This window comes from Mobula birostris, chromosome 3 (genome assembly GCF_030028105.1).
Source record: "Mobula birostris isolate sMobBir1 chromosome 3, sMobBir1.hap1, whole genome shotgun sequence".
NCBI classification, from domain to species: domain Eukaryota; kingdom Metazoa; phylum Chordata; class Chondrichthyes; order Myliobatiformes; family Myliobatidae; genus Mobula; species Mobula birostris.
Window position 1 is genome coordinate 5,369,685 of NC_092372.1, and position 20,473 is coordinate 5,390,157.

Below are 20,473 nucleotides of genomic sequence, written 5' to 3' on the forward strand. Positions count from 1 at the left end.
ATTTTTGAAAGATCATTTCTAATGCCACCACAATCTCTACCGCTACCTCTTTCAGAACCCTAGGGTGGAGTTCACCTGGTCCAGGTGACCTAAGGGACTTGTACATCCTTAGTTTTTTGAGCTTTCTGAGGACCTTTTTTCTTGTAATATAGTAAATGCACTCACATCTCTTCTCTCATAGCCTTCAACATCTGGCACACCAAGTGTCTTCCACAGTGAAGGTTAATTCAAAATACTCATTTAGTTCATCTGCCATCTCCTTCTCCTGGTATTAATTCTCCATCCTCATTTTCAAGCAGACCTATATCCACTCTCATCTCTCTTATTTATCACATACTTGAAAAAGCTTTTACTATCCACTTTGATAGTTTGCTAGCTTGTCTTCATATTGCCCCTCCTAAAGATTCTTTTAGTGGCTCTCTGTAGGCTTTTAAAAGCTTCCCAATCCTCTATCTTCCCGCTAATTTTTGCTTTGTTGTATACCCTCTCTTCTGCTTTTACATTAGCTTTGGCTTCCCTTGTCAGCCACATTTGTACTATTTTGCCATTTGAGTATTTCCTCATTTTTGGAATACATCTATCCTGCACCTTCCTCATTTTCCCCAGAAGATCACGGCATTGGTGCTCTGCTGTTATCCATTCCAATTTACTTTGGCCAACTCCTCTCTCGTACCGCTGTAATTTCCTTTAATCCACTAAAATAGTCTACACCAGACTTTACTTCCTCCCTAACAAATTTCAAGCTGAGCTCAATCATATTGTGATCACTGCGTTCTAAGCGTTCTTTTACCTGAAGCTCCCTAATCACCTCCGGTTCGTTACATAACACCCAACCTGGTATAGCTGATTCCCTAGTTGGCTCAACAACAAACTTTCTAAAAAGCCATCTCATAGGGATTCAACAAACTCACTCTCTTGAGGTCCATTATCAACCTGATTTTCCCCAATCGACCTGCATGTTGAACTCTCCCATGACTACCATAACATTGCCCTTTTGACACATCTTTTCTATTTCCTGTTGTACATCCCAGCTACTTTTGGGAGGCCCGTAAGTAATTTACCCTTGCAGCTTCTTAACTCAACCCACAAGGATTCAACATCTTCCAATCCTATGTCACATCTTTCTACTGAATTGATGCCATTCTTTACCAGTAGAGCCATGCCACTCCCTCTGCCTACTTTTGCATCAATGATACAATGTGTAACCTTGGACATTCAGCTTCCAACTACAACCATCCTTCAGCTATGATTCAGTGCTGGCCACAACATCATATCTGACAATCTGTAATAGTGCAACAAGATCATCCACCTTATTTCTTATACTCCATGCATTGAGATATAACACTGAGTGCTGTACCCTTTTTGATTCTGCATCCCCAATGCACTGATACTCACCCTGCTGGCTGCAATTTTGTCCTATCATCTGCCTGTTCTTCCTGACAGTCGGACTGCATGCTATCTTTGCTTTTTAACCATCCATCCTATACAAGTACCTTCAGTACGGTTCCAAACACCCAGCCAAAATAGTTTAAACCCTCCCCAACAGCTTTAACAAATCTGCCCGCAAGAATATTGGTCCCCCTTAGGTTCAGGTGCAACCCATCACTTTTGTACTGGTCATACCTCCCCCAAAGAGATCCTAATGATCCAAGAATCTGAAGACCTAACCCCTGCACCAGCTTCTAGTCCACGCATTAATCTGCCAAATCATCCTGTTTCTACCTTCATTGGTGTGTGGCTCAGGCAGCATCAAGAAATTACTACTCTGGAAGCCCCGCTTCTCAGATTTCTGCCTAGCTCTCTAAATTCTCTTTTCAGGACCTCTTTGCTTTTCCTTCCTATGGCATTGGAGATTGCTGAGCCTCTGGCAATGATCTTTGCATTACCAATATGGGAGAGGTTCCGGAGGATTGGACGGTTGCAGATGTTGTTCCCTTGTTCAAGAAAGGGAGTAGAGATATCCCAGGAAATTATAGACCAGTGAGTCTTACTTCAGTGGCAGACAAGTTGATGGAAAAGATCCTGAGAGGCAGGATTTATGAACATTTGGGGTGGCATAATATGATTAAGAATAGTCATCATGGCTTTGTCAAAGGCAGGTCATGCCTTGCGAGCCTGATTGAATTTTTTGACGATGTGACTAAACACATTGATGAAGGTAGAGCACTAGATGTAGTGTATATGGATTTCAGCAAAGCATTTGATAAGGTACCCCACTGCAAGGCTTATTGATAAAGTAAGGAAGCATGGGATCCAAGGGGATCTTGCTTTGTGGATCCAGAACTGGCTTGCACACAGAAGGCAAAGAGTGGTTGTAGACGGGTCATATTCTGCATAGAAGTTGGTGACCAGTGGTGTGCCTCAGCGAACTATTCTGGGACCCCTACTCTTTGTGATTTTTATAAATGACCTAGATGATGAAGTAGAGGGATAGGTTTGTAAATTTGCTGATGACACAAAGGTTCGGGGTGTTGTGGATAGTGTGGAGGGCTGTCAGAGGTTACAGCAGGACATCGATAGGATGCAAAATTGGGCTGAAAAGTGGCAAATAGAGTTCCACCCTGATAAGTGTGAGGTGGTTCATTTTGAAAGGTCAAATATGATGGCAGAATATAGTATTAATGTTAAGGATGTGTGAAGGATCAGAGGGACCTTGGGGTCCGAGTTGATAGGACACTCAAAGCTGCTACGCAGGTTGACTCTGTGGTTAAGAAGGCATATGGTGCATTGACCTTCATCAACCGTGGGACTGAGTTTAGGAGCCGAGAGGTAATGTTACAGCTTTATAGGACCCTGCTCAGACCCCACTTGGAGTATTATGCCCAGTTCTGATCAACTCACTACAGGAAGGATGTGGAAACTGTAGAAAAGATTCAGAGGAGATTTACAAGGATGTTGCCTGGATTAGGGAGCATGCCTTATGATAATAGGTTGAATGAACTTGGCCTTTTCTCCTTGGAGCGACGGAGGATGAGAGGTGACCTGATAGAGGTGCACAAGATGATGAGAGGCATTAATCGTGTGGATAGTCAGAGGCTTTTTCCCAAAGCTGAACTGGCTAACATGAGAGGGCACAGTTTTAAGGTGCTTGGAAATAGGTACAGAGGAGATGTTAGGGGTACACTTGTTGTTGTTTTTAACACAGAGTGGTGAGTGTGTGGAATGGGCTGTTGGCAAGGGTGATGGAAATGGATACAATAGGGTCTTTTAAGAGATTCCTGGATAGGTACATGGAGCTTAGAAAAATAGAGGGCTATGGGTAACCCTAGGTAATTTCTAAAGTAGGTACATGTTCAGCACAGCATTCTGAGTTGAAGGGCCTGTAATGTGCTGTAGGTTTTCTGCGATTTCTATAATATGTACCAAGGCACCTGGCTGCTCTCCCTCCCTCTCCAAATTGCTGTGGACGCGATCAGTGATGTCCCTGACCCTGGCACCTGGAAGGCAACATACCATTCAGGTGTCACATTCATGTCCATAGAATCTCCCGTCTGTTTCCCTGACTATTTAGTCCCCTATCACTACCGCTCCCCTCTTCTCCCTCTTTTCCTTCTGACCATAGACCCATTCTCATTGCCAGTAACCCTGTCTCCATGGCACTCCCCTGGAAGGTCATCCCCTACAACACTACCCAAAACAGTATACTTATTGAGGGGAATAGCCACAAGGGTGCTCTGCGCTAACTGCCTATTCACACTTCCATTTCTCCTGACAGTCACAGCTGATCTGCTCCACGCCTCAACTCGTGTCAGATCCACAGTCCCAAATTTTGCAATCTTTCAAAGATTATTCTCTTTCAGTACCTCCAGTGACTGAGCCTCTACAACTCCCCAAAAGGTACAACATTCCTAACTTCACCACCTCTCTAAGAATAAATTCCAACTTTTAAATGACACCCCATTTATTTTGTAAAAAGTCCACTTCATTAGGCAATTGCCCCTTTAAGATCTTACACACTTGAGTAAAATTGCCTCCTTTGCGACTAACCTTCAAAGAATACAAGCCTACATACACAAAATGCTGGAGGAACTCAGTAGGCCAGGCTATGGAAAAAAGCAGAGTTGATGTCTCAGGCTGAAACATTGATTCTGCTTTTTTCCATAGATGCTGTCTGGCCTGCTGAGTTCCTCCAGCATTTTTCTGTTGCTTGGATTTCCAGCATCTGCAGATTTTCTCTTGTTTGAAGAACACAGGCCTAACATTTCAGAATCAGGTTTATCATCACTGGCATGTGACGTGAAATTTGTTAACTTAGCAGCAGCAGTTCAATGCAATACATAATCTAGCAGAGAGAGGGAAAAAAAATAGTAATTTTTAGTTGTTTGTGATAAGTCAAATGAACCCCATGACGGATATAAACATGTTTAAGAGCAGGTGCAAGAGAGAAAGCAGGAGGGGAAAATAAAAGAGTCTAAGATGGATTTGGCAGGCAGGGTTAAAGATCATCCCAAAAGGTTCTTGAGTTATATTAACTGTAAAACGCTAACAAGGGAGAGATTAGGTTCTATTAAAGATAATCTGGGTTGCCTACTTTATTTTATTAGAGATTCAGCATGGTAACAGGTTGTTATGGCTCAATGAGCCTGCACCAGCCAATTATACATACGTGATCAATTAACCCAATTAATTTGCGCAGCTTTGGAACGTGAGAGGAAACCGAAGCACCCAAAGGAAACATGGTGTCATGGGGAGAGCATACCAACTCCTTACAAACAGCAGTGGGACTGTAATAGCATTATGCTAATTGTTACACTACAGTGCCATCCCAATGTATGAAAGGAGATAGCCAAAACATTTCATGTCTATTTCGCCTAGGTGGATGTCAAAGAAATGAGGGCAATAAGTCTTCGATAAAATGCAAATTATGAAGGAGGAAGTACTTACAACCTTAAAGTGCATAAAGGTGGGCAAATCTTCAGGGCCTGATTAAGTGCATCCCAGGCCAGGGAAGAAACCAGAGGCCCTTGTTTGTTTGTTGTTTTTTTTGCGTGTGCCTGTGTGCGTGCGAGTCTGTGCATGTGTGTCTGCGTCCCTGATGATGTCTTTTTCATGGCTTTTACAAAGCGCGGAGCAAGAAAGGGACTGTGTGGCGCGCCACTCCTCACAAAGATATTTTCGCAGTATTTTTCCCTTTATTTTATGAGGTCGAGTTGCGATCTCAACACTCAACCTGGCGCGGATGGAAAACGTACTCGGGAGCGGACCCGACTGGTTTCGAACCCGGGAACCTCCACTCCCAGGTCCGGCGCCGATGTCATTACGCCACCAGACGGCCCACCAGAGGCCCTTGTACAGATATTTGCTTTGTTGTCACTGGTGAAGTTCCAGATAGATAATGTCAAGGTGTAGCAAGAACAGGCCAGTGAGCCTAACTTCAGTTGTAGGGAAGTTACTGAAAGGGATTATAAGGGACAAGACCTACAATCTGTTGAAAAGTGAGGCCCTGATCAAGAATATTCAGCATTGTAGGTGTGGGAGGTCAGTCCTGATGAATCTTTTGGGAATTTTTCCAAAGTGGTAACTAAAGAAATGGATGAACGTAGAACAGTGAATGTTGGCCTTATGGACTTTAGTAAGTCCTTTGACAATGTCCCACATGGCAGATTGATCTGGAAGATTAGGTTACAAGGGATTTATGGGGAGCTCATGAGGTAGATTTAGAACTGGCTCGATGATAGGATGTTGCTTGAAGGTCGATTTCCCAACTGGAGACCTGTTATTAATGGGGTGCCCCAGGAGTCAGGGCTGGAACCTCTGTTATTATGTATGTACATGCCTTGTACACGTACATGGCAGAAGTACCAAGTTTGCTTATGACACTAAATCAGGGGGTATCGTTAATAGTGAAGCAGGTTACAATGAGTTACAGAGATCATCAGTTAGGGAGTTGAGCTGAGGAGAATGGAAAAAAAAGGGATTTCAACTTGAGATAACTGAAGTGATACATTTTGTACAGTGTAGGACCTATACAGTGAATGGCAAGGCTCTGAATAGTGTGGAATAGGCGGACATGGGAGTACAAGTGCACAGTTCTCTGAAAGAAGCCGCATAAATACAGAAGGTGATGAAGGCATTTAAAGCTGGTCTTTCAGTTAGAGTATTGAGTTTAGGAGTAGGGTTGTTACATTGGAGTTATACACTCAGTGGTCACTTTATTAGGTACAACTGTTCATTAATGCAAATAGCTAATCAGCCAATCATGCGCAGCAAATCAATCCATAAAAGCACGCAGACTCAGTTGAGAGGTTTAGTTGATCCAAGAAAACATCAGAATAGGAAGAGAAATGTGATCTATGTGACTTTGACTGTGGAATGATTGTTGGCGCCAGACAGGGTGGCTTGAGTATCTCAGAAACTGCTGATTTCCTGGGAGTTTCATACACAACTCAAGTTTACGAGGATGGTGCAAAAACAAAAAAAAATCCAGTGAGTGGCAGTTCCATGGGCAAAAACACTTGTTAATAAGAGAGGTCAGGAGTGTGGCGCAAGCTGACAAAGGCGACAGTAACTCAAATAACCACGTGTTACAACAGTGGTATGCAGAAGCACACCTCTAAACCATGTAAAACCTTGAAGTGGATGACCAACAGCCTCTGCGTATACAAGCTGTTGTTGAGAATACACTTGGAGTATTGTGCACAGTTTTAGTCACCCTGTTATAACAAAGACATTTCGCTCCATGTACCTATCCAATGCCTCCTAAATGTCGCAAATGTACCTGCCTTGAACACTTTCTCAGGCAACTCTTGAAAAATTACTTTTTCCTCCCAGTGTGAAAAGGATTGTTTGGGTGACACACTAATTGACCAGGCATTTACTAATGAACCATCTAGCACTGATGTTGTATTTTCCACATTAGGGCCATGTATGATGAAATAATACTTAGTGTAATGCTCCTCATGGAAACGTGTTCAGATCATGTCAATCAGGGTTACCAGTCATTCAGCAATGCCAGGACAACATGTCCTTTCCTGCATAATGCCACAGTAGAAAGCTACTTGATAAAATTAATTGCTTAGCTATATTCTTGCTCTTCTCCTGAAGGTTTTTATAGCTGGGGTTAGTAATGGGGACAAGCCCCTATAGCCTATTAAATGCTCCCAATGGCATGGGCCTCAAATAGCCTTTGACAACCAAGCTCAGCTCCTGGCTTCACATGTGGCTTAGCTACTAAGCCCGGCAGAACTGTTTCTACTAACAGGAGAAGGGGCAAAGGCAGGCTACTGGTGCCTTAAAAACTGTCACTTTGGGCAGATGGAGGTTGTCAGCCATGGTTGTCAGCTCATCTAGAAGTAAAACTTTGATATCAAACCTCTCCTGCCTTGCAGCTATATCCACTCATGGGGAAGGCTTCAGGAGTAAACCCAGAGGGAAAAGTCTGGAGCTGGAGTCCCTGAGACAGTCCTACTTTGAGCTGCCTGGCAACTGCAGAGACGCTGCTGGTGCAGTTCCTTTGGGTTCATCAGATATGTGAAGAGGGGGAGCTTGCTCTCTATATCATACTGCCCAAGCTTACGTATCTAGACAGCTAGGACGCAACATCCATGGTCGACCCTGACTGACAAAGGTGCCACTCTCCTTAAACTCTCCAAGCGACCTCACTAACCACCATAGTAAAACTGGAAACCTGCCCTGATCCTCTCCCAAACCCAAGTGCCCATTCTTCTACCACAACAATTGCCACAACACACACAATTAACTTCCCCAGTTATGCTCACAAGTTCCATCTTCTCAATTTTCCCACATCTGCTCACAAAATGATGGACTCTGACACCTTCCAAAACAGAATCTGAGCAGGTGCAAATTATTTTACAACTATAACCTCAAACACAACTTTAGGTTTAAGGGGAAGGGATGGCTAATAACAGAAGTGGTTATTATGAGGGAGAGGGAGATCCATTTAGTTGAAAGGGAAGGCCAATGATGGAATTTTGCTATTCTGATTGCTGAGACAAGTGTTGTGTAAGAAAGACCTTGTAGCCTCAGTGCTCAATAGCAAGAACTCAGTTCAACATTATCCAACACCCATATGATGATCCAAAGCAGCTTTACATGCAGGATAAGGCTCCTCCCTAAGCTGCTAATATGGAGTTATTGGTGCAGTGGTGACTCATGAGTGAAGCAAACCATTCTGAAGTGATGCTGTAATTTAGAAATGAGAATTGATTCTTAACTGCATGACACTAGATTTTTAAAAAGCACCATCAGCACAAAGACATTAATTTATAATGTAATCAAATGCTGCAAAAAGTAATTCATACTATTACCTTCAGGAAAGCTAGGAAAAAGAGAAGCGTCTTGAGAAGTAAGTTTGTTCTTACACCTCAAACATGGGTGTCAATGCTGAATTAAGAATCTTGCAGGGTCACTTTGGAGGTTTCATTTAAAAGTCAACCACCGGTGGGTCTGGAAATATTCATAAACTAGACTGGATAAGGACCACTATTATGCAATATTTAATCTATACAAACAATTTAAACTCCCTAGTTGGAAAAAGTAGAATCCAAACTTGATCTCAATCAATATCAGGTACGTGAACATTAATCCAGTAATTTGACACCACAAACTGTATCCATTGGTGGAGAGGAACTAATAGGAGGACAGTGAGTAGCTTGCTTGGCTGGCTTACATTTCTAAGTGGGAAGAACAGGCCAGACCTACTGTTCAATAATCTCAGCACACCAGCACTCCCGCACCAGTCTTGTCATGAAGTCCAATACAGCCACGGAACACGGCACATGAAAAGCCTGAGAGCCCACAATGTTGTGCCAAACTAAATTAGCAATCATCTGCCCAACTAAACCAATCCCTTCTCCCTACACTACGCCCATATCCTTCCCTATCTTGCACATCCATGTCCCTACCCAACAGGCTCCCAAATGCCTCTATCGTACTTGTCTCCACCACCCCAGGCAGTGCATTCTAAGCACCTCTCACATCTCGCGTGTGGGGCAATGGTGTATATCACAGACACAAGTCCTTCAGTCCTTCTACCACAACTAAGCTGCCTCATTTACCTTAATAGGTCCACAGCATGCCACTTTGTAACATGGAGCACCAGAGCACATGCGTTCAAGGAGAGGTGGCAAGTTTTAATTATTTTTTAAAGCACAGAGTGGTGGGTGCCTGAGGTACACAGAATACAGCATAAGAATACGCCATTCAGCCCACAATATTGTGTCAAACCAGCTAAAAGGCAAATCAGAAACACCCAAACAGTAATCTCTCCTATCCACACCATGTCCATATACCTCCATCTTCCTTACATCCACATGACCATCCAAACATCTCTTAAAAGTCTCTTATGTATTTGCCTCTGACACCATACCAGGTAGTGCATTCCAGGCATCAACCACTCAGAGTTTTAAAAAACACACTTACCCCTCACATCCCCTTTGAATCTACCCCATTTCACCTTCAATGCATGCCCTCTGGTATTAGAAATTTCAACCCTGAGAAACAGATACTCTGTCCACTCTATCTATGCCTCTCAATCTTGAAAACCTCTATCAGGTCTCCCCTCAGCCTCCACCACTCCAGGGAAAACAACTGAAATTTATCCAGTCTCTCGTGATAACAGGCAGCATCCTGATAAAGGCAAACACGATGTCCTTGCATTTGCCATACCAAGGTGCAACATCTTACATTTTTCCAAGTTAAAAACTCCATCGGCCATTTCTCAGTCCATATCTGCAACTGATCTATATTGTGCTGCATTCCTACTCCGTCTTCTACACTAACCACAACTCCACTAATCTTGGTATTTTCCATAAATTTACTAAGCTACCTGTCTACATTTTCATCCAGGTCATTTATAAATTACAAAACAGCAGAGGTCCCAACAGATCCCTGCGGATCAACTAACCTCTAGCTCAAACAAGCCCCTTCAGCCACAACCTATGTGCAAGCCAGTCTTGAATCCAAACAACTGATTGGCCATGGATCCCATGCATCTTAATCTTCTGGATTGGCCTCCCATGAGAGACTTTGTCAAATGCCTAATAAAATCCATGTAGACAACATCTACTGCCCTACTCTCATCACCTTGTCAAAAAACTCAATCAGGTTGGTAAGGCATGACTTGCCATGCACAAAGCCATGCTTACGACATGGGTTTCCAAAAGCTCATATATCCTATTCCTAAGAATTTTTTCCAGCAATTTCCCTATAACTGACGTGAGATTCACTGGTATGTAGTTTCTAGAATTATCCCTTGTTCCCTGCTTAAATAGGGGTACAACATTAGCTACTCAACAGTTCACCGGTACCTCGCCTGTGGCTAGAGAGGACACAAATACTGGTCAAGGGCCCAGAAATATCTTCTCTTGTCTCCTTCAATAACCTGTCAGGTCCTGGGGACTCATCCACCTTAAGGGGTCTGTGTTGGGACCGATTCTTTTTACATAATACGTTTATGATTTGGATGATGGAATTGATGGCTTTGTTGCAAAGTCTACAGATGATACGAAGATCGGTGGAGCGGCAGAGTTTTGAAGTAAAGAGGCTACAGAAGGACTTAAGACAGATTAGGAGAATGGGCAAAGAAGTGGCAGATGGAATACAGTGTCAGCAAGTGTATGGTCATGCACTTTGATAGAAGAAATGAAAGGGGTAACTCTTTTCTAAATGGAGTGCTTGTGCAGGATTCCCTAAAGGTTAATTTGCAGGTCGAGTCTATGAGGAAGGCAAATGCAAAGTTAGCATTCATTTCCAAGAGGACTGAAATACAAAAGCAAGGATGTAATGTTGAGAGTTTATAAAGCACTGTGAGGCCTTACTTGGAAGTATTGAGAGCAGTTTTGAGCCCCTTGTCTTCGAAAGGATGTGCTGAAACTGGACAGGGTTCAAAGTAGACTCACAAAAATGATTACATGCTTGAACAGCTTGTCATATGATGGCTCTCGGCCTGTATTCACTAGAATTCAGATGAATGAGGGGGTGACCTTATTAAAACCCATTGAATGATGAAAGGCCTTGGTAAGAGTGGATGTCGAGAGGGTACTTCTTATGATGGGACCAGAGGACACAGCCTCAAAATGGAGTGGCGTACTTTTAAAACGGAGATGAGGAGGAATTTCTTTAGCCAGAGTGGTGAATCTATGGAATTCATTGCCACAGGCAGCTGTGGAGTTCAAGTCTGTATGTATTTTTAAGGCAGTGGTTAATAGATTCTTGATTGGTCAGTGCACGAAGGGATATGGGGAGAAGGCAGGATATTGGGGCTGAGAGGAAAATTGGATCAGCCATGATGAAATGGCAGAGCACTCTCAATGGGCCAAATGGCCTAATTCTGCTACTATATCTCGTGGTCTTAATACTCTTTAGAAGGCCCAACACTCCCTCCTCCTTGACCTCTAAAAGCCTAACGTATTTATACACTCAGCACTAATCTCCAGGTCCTCCAAATCCTTTCCGTTGGTAAATACTGATGCAAAGTATTCATTAAGTACCTCATTCACATTCTCTACATCCAAGCAAATGTTACCTCCTTTATCTTTGAATGGTCCCACCCTCTTCTTAGTTATCCTTTTACTCTTGATGTACGTATAGAATGCTTTGGGATTAACCTTAATCCTACTTGCCAAGTACTTTTCAAGGCCCTCCTGGCTTTCCTAAATCTCTCCCTTAGTTCTTTTCTGGCTTCTTTATACTCACGTGCTTTGTTTGATCCTGAATGCAAAGCTTTACATACTTTGCCTTTTTCTTCTTGACTAACTTTAAGGCTCTCTCATCTTTCAAGCCCCATTCTTCCTCCTAACAAGAACATACCTTTCCTGTACTCTGGCAGCATATATATTATAGTGGTAGCAACATACATCAGGGGCCTTGAAGAGGCCTTTAAACACGGATGTGAGGGAAATGGAAGGATATGGACATTGTGTAGTTTAGGATTAGTTTAGTTGGCCATTGGGCCTGTTCCTGTGCTGTGTTGTTCTATGCTCTACGTTTTAAGAATCTTCAGATTTCCTAAGCCCTAAAATGCAAAGACAACTATTAGGACAAATTAACTTCATTTTTTTTTATTTTAACTGAATTAATTTGAATGCATTTGTTTAAGTTGTGTCCCAATGTTAAGTGCATCTTAATTATTAAAACTTCCATTTAAAAAGACTTGGAAAGTTTTTTTTTAAAGTTTGTTTCTGATTTGCTACTTTGGACCTAACCGATCAAGATTCTTCCTGGGGACTTCCTCCAAGAAAGAGAAGGCTCCAAATGTTGGCAAATTAATGCTTGTTGGCAGACTGGGGTCCTTTCAGAGACTCTTAGATAGGTACATGGAGTTTAGAAAAATAGAGGGCTACGCAGTAGGGAAACTCCAGGCAACTTCTAGAGTAGAATTACATGGTCAGCACAACATTGTGGGCCGAAGGGCCTGTAATGTTCTGTAGATGTTCTAAGTAATACTAGCTTGTGAATCAACTCCCCCTCCAATGATTCAGACAAAGCATTATGGTACATATTCTGATGGAGGCTGGGGAGAAGTGGAGAGTTAAATAGATGATTTGTGAAGGTTGCCAGCACTGCCAATCAGCTTCATCAGTTTTCTCTTTTGATTATTTTATGATCCAGTTACTGTGTTTTTTCTCTCTGGTAGGTTCCCATTGTTCATCTTATTTTGGATAATAGTTCCCAGTTTGATCAGCTGAGGTGTTTTCTTGCAATCTAGTTTTTCTTTGAACACCACTCTTATCTTAACTTTTACATACGCAGACAAAAAAAATCACTTACCAATGTGTCGTCGTGTCATCTCAACAGTTGCATTTCTGTTGACATTAGATAGCAAACCCAGACAAAATCTCTCCGAATTTGAAGGGTCTGTAAATCCATCCACAGTTAATGAAGGCTGAGATGCATGAAAGGTTTCACCGACTCTCTGGTTTAACTCATAATATGCTATTGAACACCAAAATGCTGGCTCCGAATATGTTACAGGTTGTAGATCTGCAACAATAAAATATAGAGAATTTTACACTGCTAAGTATTTTGTCACTTCTGGGAAAATGAATGATCTACAAATCTTATAACATAACTTTTCTGAAAATGTTTTGAATTATTTCTATGCCTAAAGAGAGCTTGCCCAACTTGAACAGTAAATTACTTGACAAATAAAATGCACATGATCAGAGATTCTGATACAGAAAGAAATTGACACTAATTGATGCCTTTTAATCGTAAAGTTTGCTTTTCAAATGCCAAAGAACTTGTTGCTCCATAGGCAAAAATGGACAAGCTATGCAAGGCAGAATTTTGAAGTCCTCCCAGAAAAAAAACTTGGCTCCTTAAACCCTACCTTGAAATTTTTATCCCCTTTTGTATCATAGCAAGTTAAGTCTACCTAATAGCTTAAGCACATCACCAAAAATTAAAGAAACAGATGATGCAACATTATATCATTATTACATTTTAAGGAGAAGCTAAAGGGGTAATAAGAAACTGTTCATCCAAGTTCACCTCCATTCCAGAACCAAGGTCTCCACATTTCAACAATTATGCTACAAATATTCTTGAGTGTGCATGCATTTAGATTCTCTTCATTCAAATGTGAAGAGTGTCGTTCTGCAGAGGTCAGTGTTGGGACTACTTCTTTTCATGTTACGTCAAGGATTTGGATGATGGAATTGAAAGCTTTGTGGCCAAGTTTGCAGACAATACAAAGATACGTGCAGCGGCAGGTAGTGTTGAGGAAGCTGGGAGTCTGCAGAAATACTTGGACAGATTAGGAGAAGGGGCAAAGAAGTGGAATATAGTGTAGAGAAATGTCTGGTCATGCACTTTGATAGGAGGAATAAAAGCAAAGACCATTTTTAAAACAGGGAGCAAATTCAGAAATTGGAAGTTTAAAGGAACTCGGGAATGTTAGTGCAGGCTTCCCCAAACATCAAACTTGCAGGCTGAATTGGTCAAGTAAATGCAATGTTAGCATTCATTTTGAGGGGTCTGTAGGATAGTCAGAGTCATAAAACACTACAGCACAGAAACATGCACATTGGCCCATCTAGTCTACAATGTCATAATTCCATATGCTTTTCAATGCCAACTTCATCTGCCATTCCTACAATATTCCTCGCATTGAAATGTACACAGATCAAAACACTAGTCCCACCATTCTCAACCTCTGATTTCCAACTTTGTATGCAGGCTTAACAAGATCTTTCTTCACAACCACTCCACTCAGCATTACATACTTGCTTTTATATTCTGCACACCACAATTCCTGAGGTGGCATTGCATAATTAGGCATTTGGCAAAGGCCAATAAAAAAGCCACACAAGTTTAAGCGGAACAGCCACTGAGACAGTGGGCCAGTGTTAGTGTGAGGAGTTCAGGCTGAAACCTCAGAGATTTCAGCAAGGAGAGGCAAAGGCTGTACATAGTCTTCTTTTTATTTTGTTTAGTATTTTTTCTGTTTCTTTCTTATTAGACAATTAGAGCAGTAGGGATGTCAGGCAGGACAGCTGAATGCTCCTCTTGCAGGATGTAGGGACGCAAGGAGACTTCCAGTATTTCTGATGATTACACCTACAAGAAGTGCTTCCAGCTGCAGCTTTTTTCAGATCATAAGGAATTAAAGCTGGAACTGGATGAACACTGGATCAATCGGGAGTCTGGGGGGTGACTGACAGGCAATACAGGGAGGTGCAATAAGAAAGAAACACTAAACAAACAAAAAACTACCTACAGCGCAGAATATAAAAGCGAGGATGTAATGCTGAGACTGTATAAGGCATTGTTCAGACTGCACCTGGAGTATTATGAGCAGTCCTGGGTCCCTTATCTGAAAAAGGATGTTCTAGCATTGGAAAGGATCCAGAGGAAGTTCATGAGAAATATCCTGGGAATGGAAGGGTTAATATATGAAGAGCATTTGATAGCTTTGGCCCAGGGCCGGATGTGATATACCCCAGGTTGCTGTGGGAAGTGAGTGAGAGAAGAGATCGTTGGAGCAGTAGCTATGATCTTTGAATCCTCTTTGGCTGCAGGGGAGGTGCCAGATGATTGGAGAATAGCATATGTATTTCCCTTGTTTAAAAAAGGTAATAGGGAGAATCCTGGGAACTACAGACCGGTGAGTCTTATGTCGGTGGTCTGCAAACTATTGGAAAGGATTCTTAAGGATAGGATCTACGAGCATTTGGAGAAGAACAGTTTACTCAAGGATAGTCAACATGGCTTCGTGAAGTGAAGGTCATGCCTCACGAGCCTGAGTTTTTTGAAGAGTTAACAAAAGAAATTGATGAGGGTAGGGCAGTAGATGTGGTCTACATGGATTTTAGCAAGGCATTTGACAAGGTCCCCCACGAGAGACTCATCCAGAAAGTCATGAAGTATGGGATCAATGGAACCTTGGCTGTTTGGATAAAAAAAAATTGGCTTACAGGAAGAAAGCAGAGGGTAGTAGTGGAAGGAAAGTATGCTGCCTGGTGGTCGGTGACTAGTGGAGTACCACAAGGATCTGTCCTAGGACCCCTGCTTTTTGTGATTTTTATAAGTGACTTGGATGAAGAGGCAGAAGGATGGGTGAGTAAGTTTGCGGATGACACGAAGATTGGAGGAGTTGTGGATGGAGTTGTAGGTTGTCGAAGGTTACAAGAGGATATAGACAGGATGCAGAGTTTGGCAGAAAAGTGGCAGATAGAGTTCAATCCAGATAAGTGTGAGGTGATGCATTTTGGAAGGACAAACCAGAAGGCTGAGTACAGGGTTAATGGTCGGTTACTTAAGAGTGTGGATGAACAGAGGGACCTTGGGGTTCAAATCCATACATCCTTCAAGATAGGGTAGTTAAGGCCTATGGGATGCTAGGCTTCATTAATAGGGGGATTGAGTTCAAGAGTAGAGAGGTTATGTTACAACTCTACAAATCTCTGGTGAGACCACACTTACAGTACTCTGTTCTGTTCACCTCATTATAGGAAGGATGTAGAAGCTATGGAGAAGGTGCAGAGGAGATTTACCAGGATGTTGCCTGGATTGGAAAACAAGTATTATGAGGCAAGGTTAGCGGAGCTGGGACTTTTCTCCTTGGAGCATAGAAGGATGAGAGGGGACTTGATAGAAGTCTACAAGATTATGAGAGGCATAGGTAGGGTGGATAGTCAGTACCTGTTTCCCAGGGCATGAATAGGAAACACCAGAGGGCATATGTAGAAAGTTAAGGGAGGGAAGCTTAGGGGAGACATCAGAGGTAAGTTTTTTTTTACACACAGAGGGTTTTGGGTGCCTGGAATGACTTGCCAGGGCTAAAACATTAGGGGTATGTAACAGCCTCTTGGACAGGCACATGGATGAAAGAAAAATAGAGGGTTACCGGGTAGTGTGGGTTTAGTACTTTTTTTTTAAGGAATATATGGGTCGGCACAACATTGAGGGCCGAAGGGCCTGTACTGTGCTGTAGTATTCTAGTGTCTAGTACTTTGAGTTTAAAAGAAAGGGAGGGGCGGTGGTGGTGGATTATCACATCGAAACCTATCGAATATCAGAATCAGGTTTATTATCACCGGCATGTGTCATGAAATTTGTTAACTTAGCAGCAGCAATTCAATGCAATACATAATATAGCCAAAAAAATAAAAATATAATAAATAAATTACAGTATACATATATTGAATAGACTAAAAATCATGCAAAAACAAATAATATATATTTAAAAAGAGAACAACAGGAATTCTGCAGATGCTGGAAATTCAAGCAACACACATCAAAGTTGCTGGTGAACGCAGCAGGCCAGGCAGCATCTGTAGGAAGAGGTGCAGTCGACATTTCAGGCCGAGACCCTTCGTCAGGACATATAACATATGTTGTGTGTGTTCTTGGTTATATTGGACTGATAAAAATGAACAACCACCTTGGGTTGATTTGGAATTGAAAGCTGTGAAACAACTTTACTTTAACTTCGTTATTAGGCGCCTCTTCACCTGGTCTTTCTCCCCGGACCTCCTGTCCCATGATCCTCTCATATCCCCTTTGTCAATCACCTGTCCAGCTCCTGTCTTCTCCTATCATTTTGGATCTCCCCCTCCCACTTTCAAATCTCTTACTAACTTTTCCTTCAGTTAGTCCTGACGAAGGGTCTCGGCCTGAAACGTCGACTGCACCTCTTCCTAGAGATGCTGCCTGGCCTGCTGCGTTCACCAGCAACTTTGATGTGTGTTACTTAGTAATGAACGCTGCCTTTCTGAGGCACCGCTTTTTGCAGATATCCTGGGTATTTTGTAAGCTAGTACCCAAGATGGAGCAGACCAAATTTACAGCCCTCTGCAGCTTCTTTTGGTCCTGTGTCCCTCCATACCAGACAGCGATGCAGCCTGTCAGAATGCTCTCCATGGTACATCTATAGTAGTAAGGGAGGAAGTGTAAGGGCATATGTAGCACTTGTTCCGCTTACAAGGATAAGTGCCAGGAGAGAGATCGGTGGGGAGGGATGGGGAGGGGGGGACGGGACGAATGGACAAGGGAGTCGTGTAGGCATCTATGCGGAAAGCGGGGGGGGGGGGAGGGAAAGATGAGCTTAGTGGTGGGATCCCACTGGAGGTGGCGGAAGTTACGGAGGATAATATGTTCTCCCCCCTCCCCCTTTTCTTTCTCCCTAGGCCTCCTGTCCCATGATCCTCTCATATCCCTTTTGCCAATCAACTGTCCAGCTCTTGGTTCCATCCCTCCCCCTCCTGTCTTCTCCTATCATTTTGGATCTCTCTCTCCCCCTCCCACTTTCAAATCTCTTACTAGCTCTTCTTTCAGTTAGTCCTGATGAAGGGTCTCGGCCTGAAACGTCAACTGTACCTCTTCCTAGAGATGCTGCCTGGTCTGCTGCGTTCACCAGCAACTTTGATGTGTGTTCCTTCGTTGTTGCCATCAGGAAAGCAGCACAGAAGCCTCAGGTTCCACACCACCAGGTTCAGGAACAGTTATTACCCCTCAAGGATTAGGCTCTTGAACCAGAGGTGATAACTTCACTCAACTTCATTCACCCCATCACTGAACTGTTCTCACTGAACTAAACTAACTTTCAAGGACTCATCTGATGTCCTTGATATTTATTGCATTTGTTATTTTTTTCCACTTTTTTTGCAGTTTGTTTCTCTACCCCCCCCCCCCCCCCCATTGGTTGCTTGTCTGGCCTGTTGGGTGCAGTCATTCATTAACTCTATTGTGTTTCTTGTATTTACTGTGAATGCCCACAAGAAAATGAATCTCAAGGTTGTATACCGCAACATACTTCGATAATAATTTTACTTTGAAGCTCTTGACCATGTCTGCATGCTTTTATGCATTGAGTTGCTGCTTTATGATTGGCTGATTGGATATTTACATTCACATGGTGTACTGCTGCACCTAATAAAGTGGCCACTGAGTGTAAATCAGCTATTATTTAGACTCAGTAGAAAGATGATGGGCCAAATGGCCCAATTCTACACCTATAGTCTAATTCTAACTCTTCAAGGGTAGAACTATTGTAGCAAACCACTCACACATGATGCCATTACATTACGCAAGGACCTATCATCTTATAACATCCCTTGAATTTGAAATGGATCACTGTGAATCAGATATGGAAAAGTCCAGAGACACAAGAGATTCTGCAGATGCTGGAAACCCAGAGAAACACACACAAAATGCAGGAGAAACTCAGAGGGTCAAGCAGCAGTCAACATTTCATCGGGACTCAAAGTGATGAAAGACTGACTGGCCTGAAACACCAACTGTTAATTTTCCCCTAAAGATGCTGCCTGACCAGCATTTGTGTTGGAAACATTCATGATTAGCTTGCTGGTCAACAGAGAAATCTCTGCTCAGTGCAGGTTCTCAACCTGTTATGCATGACAAAGAAGCAGATTTACAAATAGGAAACCTGAAATTGCTCAGAAAACAATGCCTCCAGTTGGCCCACGTTAGATCACAGAAGCTGAAAATAGCTCATTTTAAACAGTATGAAGGAAAATTTTCCACACTAATCATTTTGTAACCATACTTGTTCATCATGATTCTTCAGTAATTTAACATCTGCTCACCTACTGAGAAGTATATTAATGATTCAATAGAAAATGTTATCTTCAAAGAATTTCACTTCTGATATGATCCATTTACTCACTGATGAAGGAAAATTAATTGGGATGGACTGCTGTTATGGTAAGACTATGCATTAGTCATGAGGAACATAACCTTACCACCGAGAGGTCATACACAGTTTGGAGCATGTCACAATAGTTTCTTAGTGAAGGTCCGAATAACTGAGTCAGAGATCGGGAGCTGAATCAGAGGGACATTAGAACAGCGTGTGTCCTCTTTTCACAGAATCCTGGTTAACCCCTTCTGTACCAAATGCAGCAATTCAGATCAATGGGTTTACTATACATTGTCAGGATAGATCTATAGAGTCTCTCAAAAATAAAGGTGGAGGAGTATGCCTCATGATCAAAATCTCTTGGTGCACAAATATATCAGTGCTGTCCCAATTCTGCTCACCAGACCTGGAATATCTCGCGATAAAGTGCCGTCCAGTTTACCTACCATGGGAGATTTCCGTGATCATTTTGGTAGTGGTATATATTCCACCTCAGGCCAATGTCAATCAGGCTTTAAATGATCTGAGCAATGGGATCAACATGCACGAAACAGCACACCCTAATGCCTTCACTATCGTTTTGGGGGATTTTAACCAGGCTAATCTGAAAAAAAAATATCACTAAACAATTACCATCAACAGATCACTTGCAATACCAGAGGAAGCAACACACTGGACCACTACTACACCACTATCAAGAAGACCTACTGTGCTATTCCAGGCCCTCACTTTGTCTGATCACCTGACTGTACTTCTACTCCCTGAGTATAGGCAGAGACTGAAGACCGCAGCACCAGTAGCGAGGAACAAGAAAGTATTGTCAAGGGAAGCACAGGAGCGGTTACAGGTCTGCTTTGAATCGGTGGTCTGGACCATATTCAGGGATTCATCTGGATAAGTATGCTGCAGTTGTCACCAACTTCATTAAAATCTGTGTGGATGAGTGTGCGCCTACAAAGACTTGCTGCACATTCCCAAACCAGACAATGTGGATGAACCAGGAAGTACATCGTCTGCTGAAGGCCAGATCTGTGGCATTATGGCCAGGCCTGTACCAGAAAACCAGGTATGGCTTGTAGAGGGCTATTTCAAGGGTGAAAAGACCATTTCAAACAAGGTTGAAGGCAACATCGGATGCACGACAACTCTGGAAGGGTTTGCAAGATGCAACTTCCAACAAAGCCAAACCCAATAGCATGAATGCCAGCGATGCTTCACTACCCAAATGAACTCAACGCCTTCTATGCCCAGAAAGGGAGAATATAACTGCAGCTGTGAAGATCCCTGCTGCACCTGTTGACCACGTGGTCTCTGTCTCAGAGGCTGATGTTACCTGGTAAGGCTCTGAAAACTTGTGCCAACCAACTGGCTGGAGTATTCAAGGACATTTTCAACCTCTCACTGCATGGG

At 42.7% G+C, this 20,473-nt stretch overlaps 1 protein-coding gene across 2 annotated transcripts in view; it reads right to left on the reverse strand.

Moving 5' to 3' along the window:
* Positions 1–20,473, reverse strand: part of smad2 (SMAD family member 2) — a 121,505-nt gene that overhangs the window by 12,206 nt on the left and 88,826 nt on the right. For both annotated transcript variants that reach the window (XM_072252172.1, XM_072252171.1), the window contains one exon: positions 12,730–12,942. In XM_072252172.1, coding sequence (XP_072108273.1) covers positions 12,730–12,942 — 213 coding nt within the window. The remainder of the gene's footprint in view (positions 1–12,729; positions 12,943–20,473) is intronic.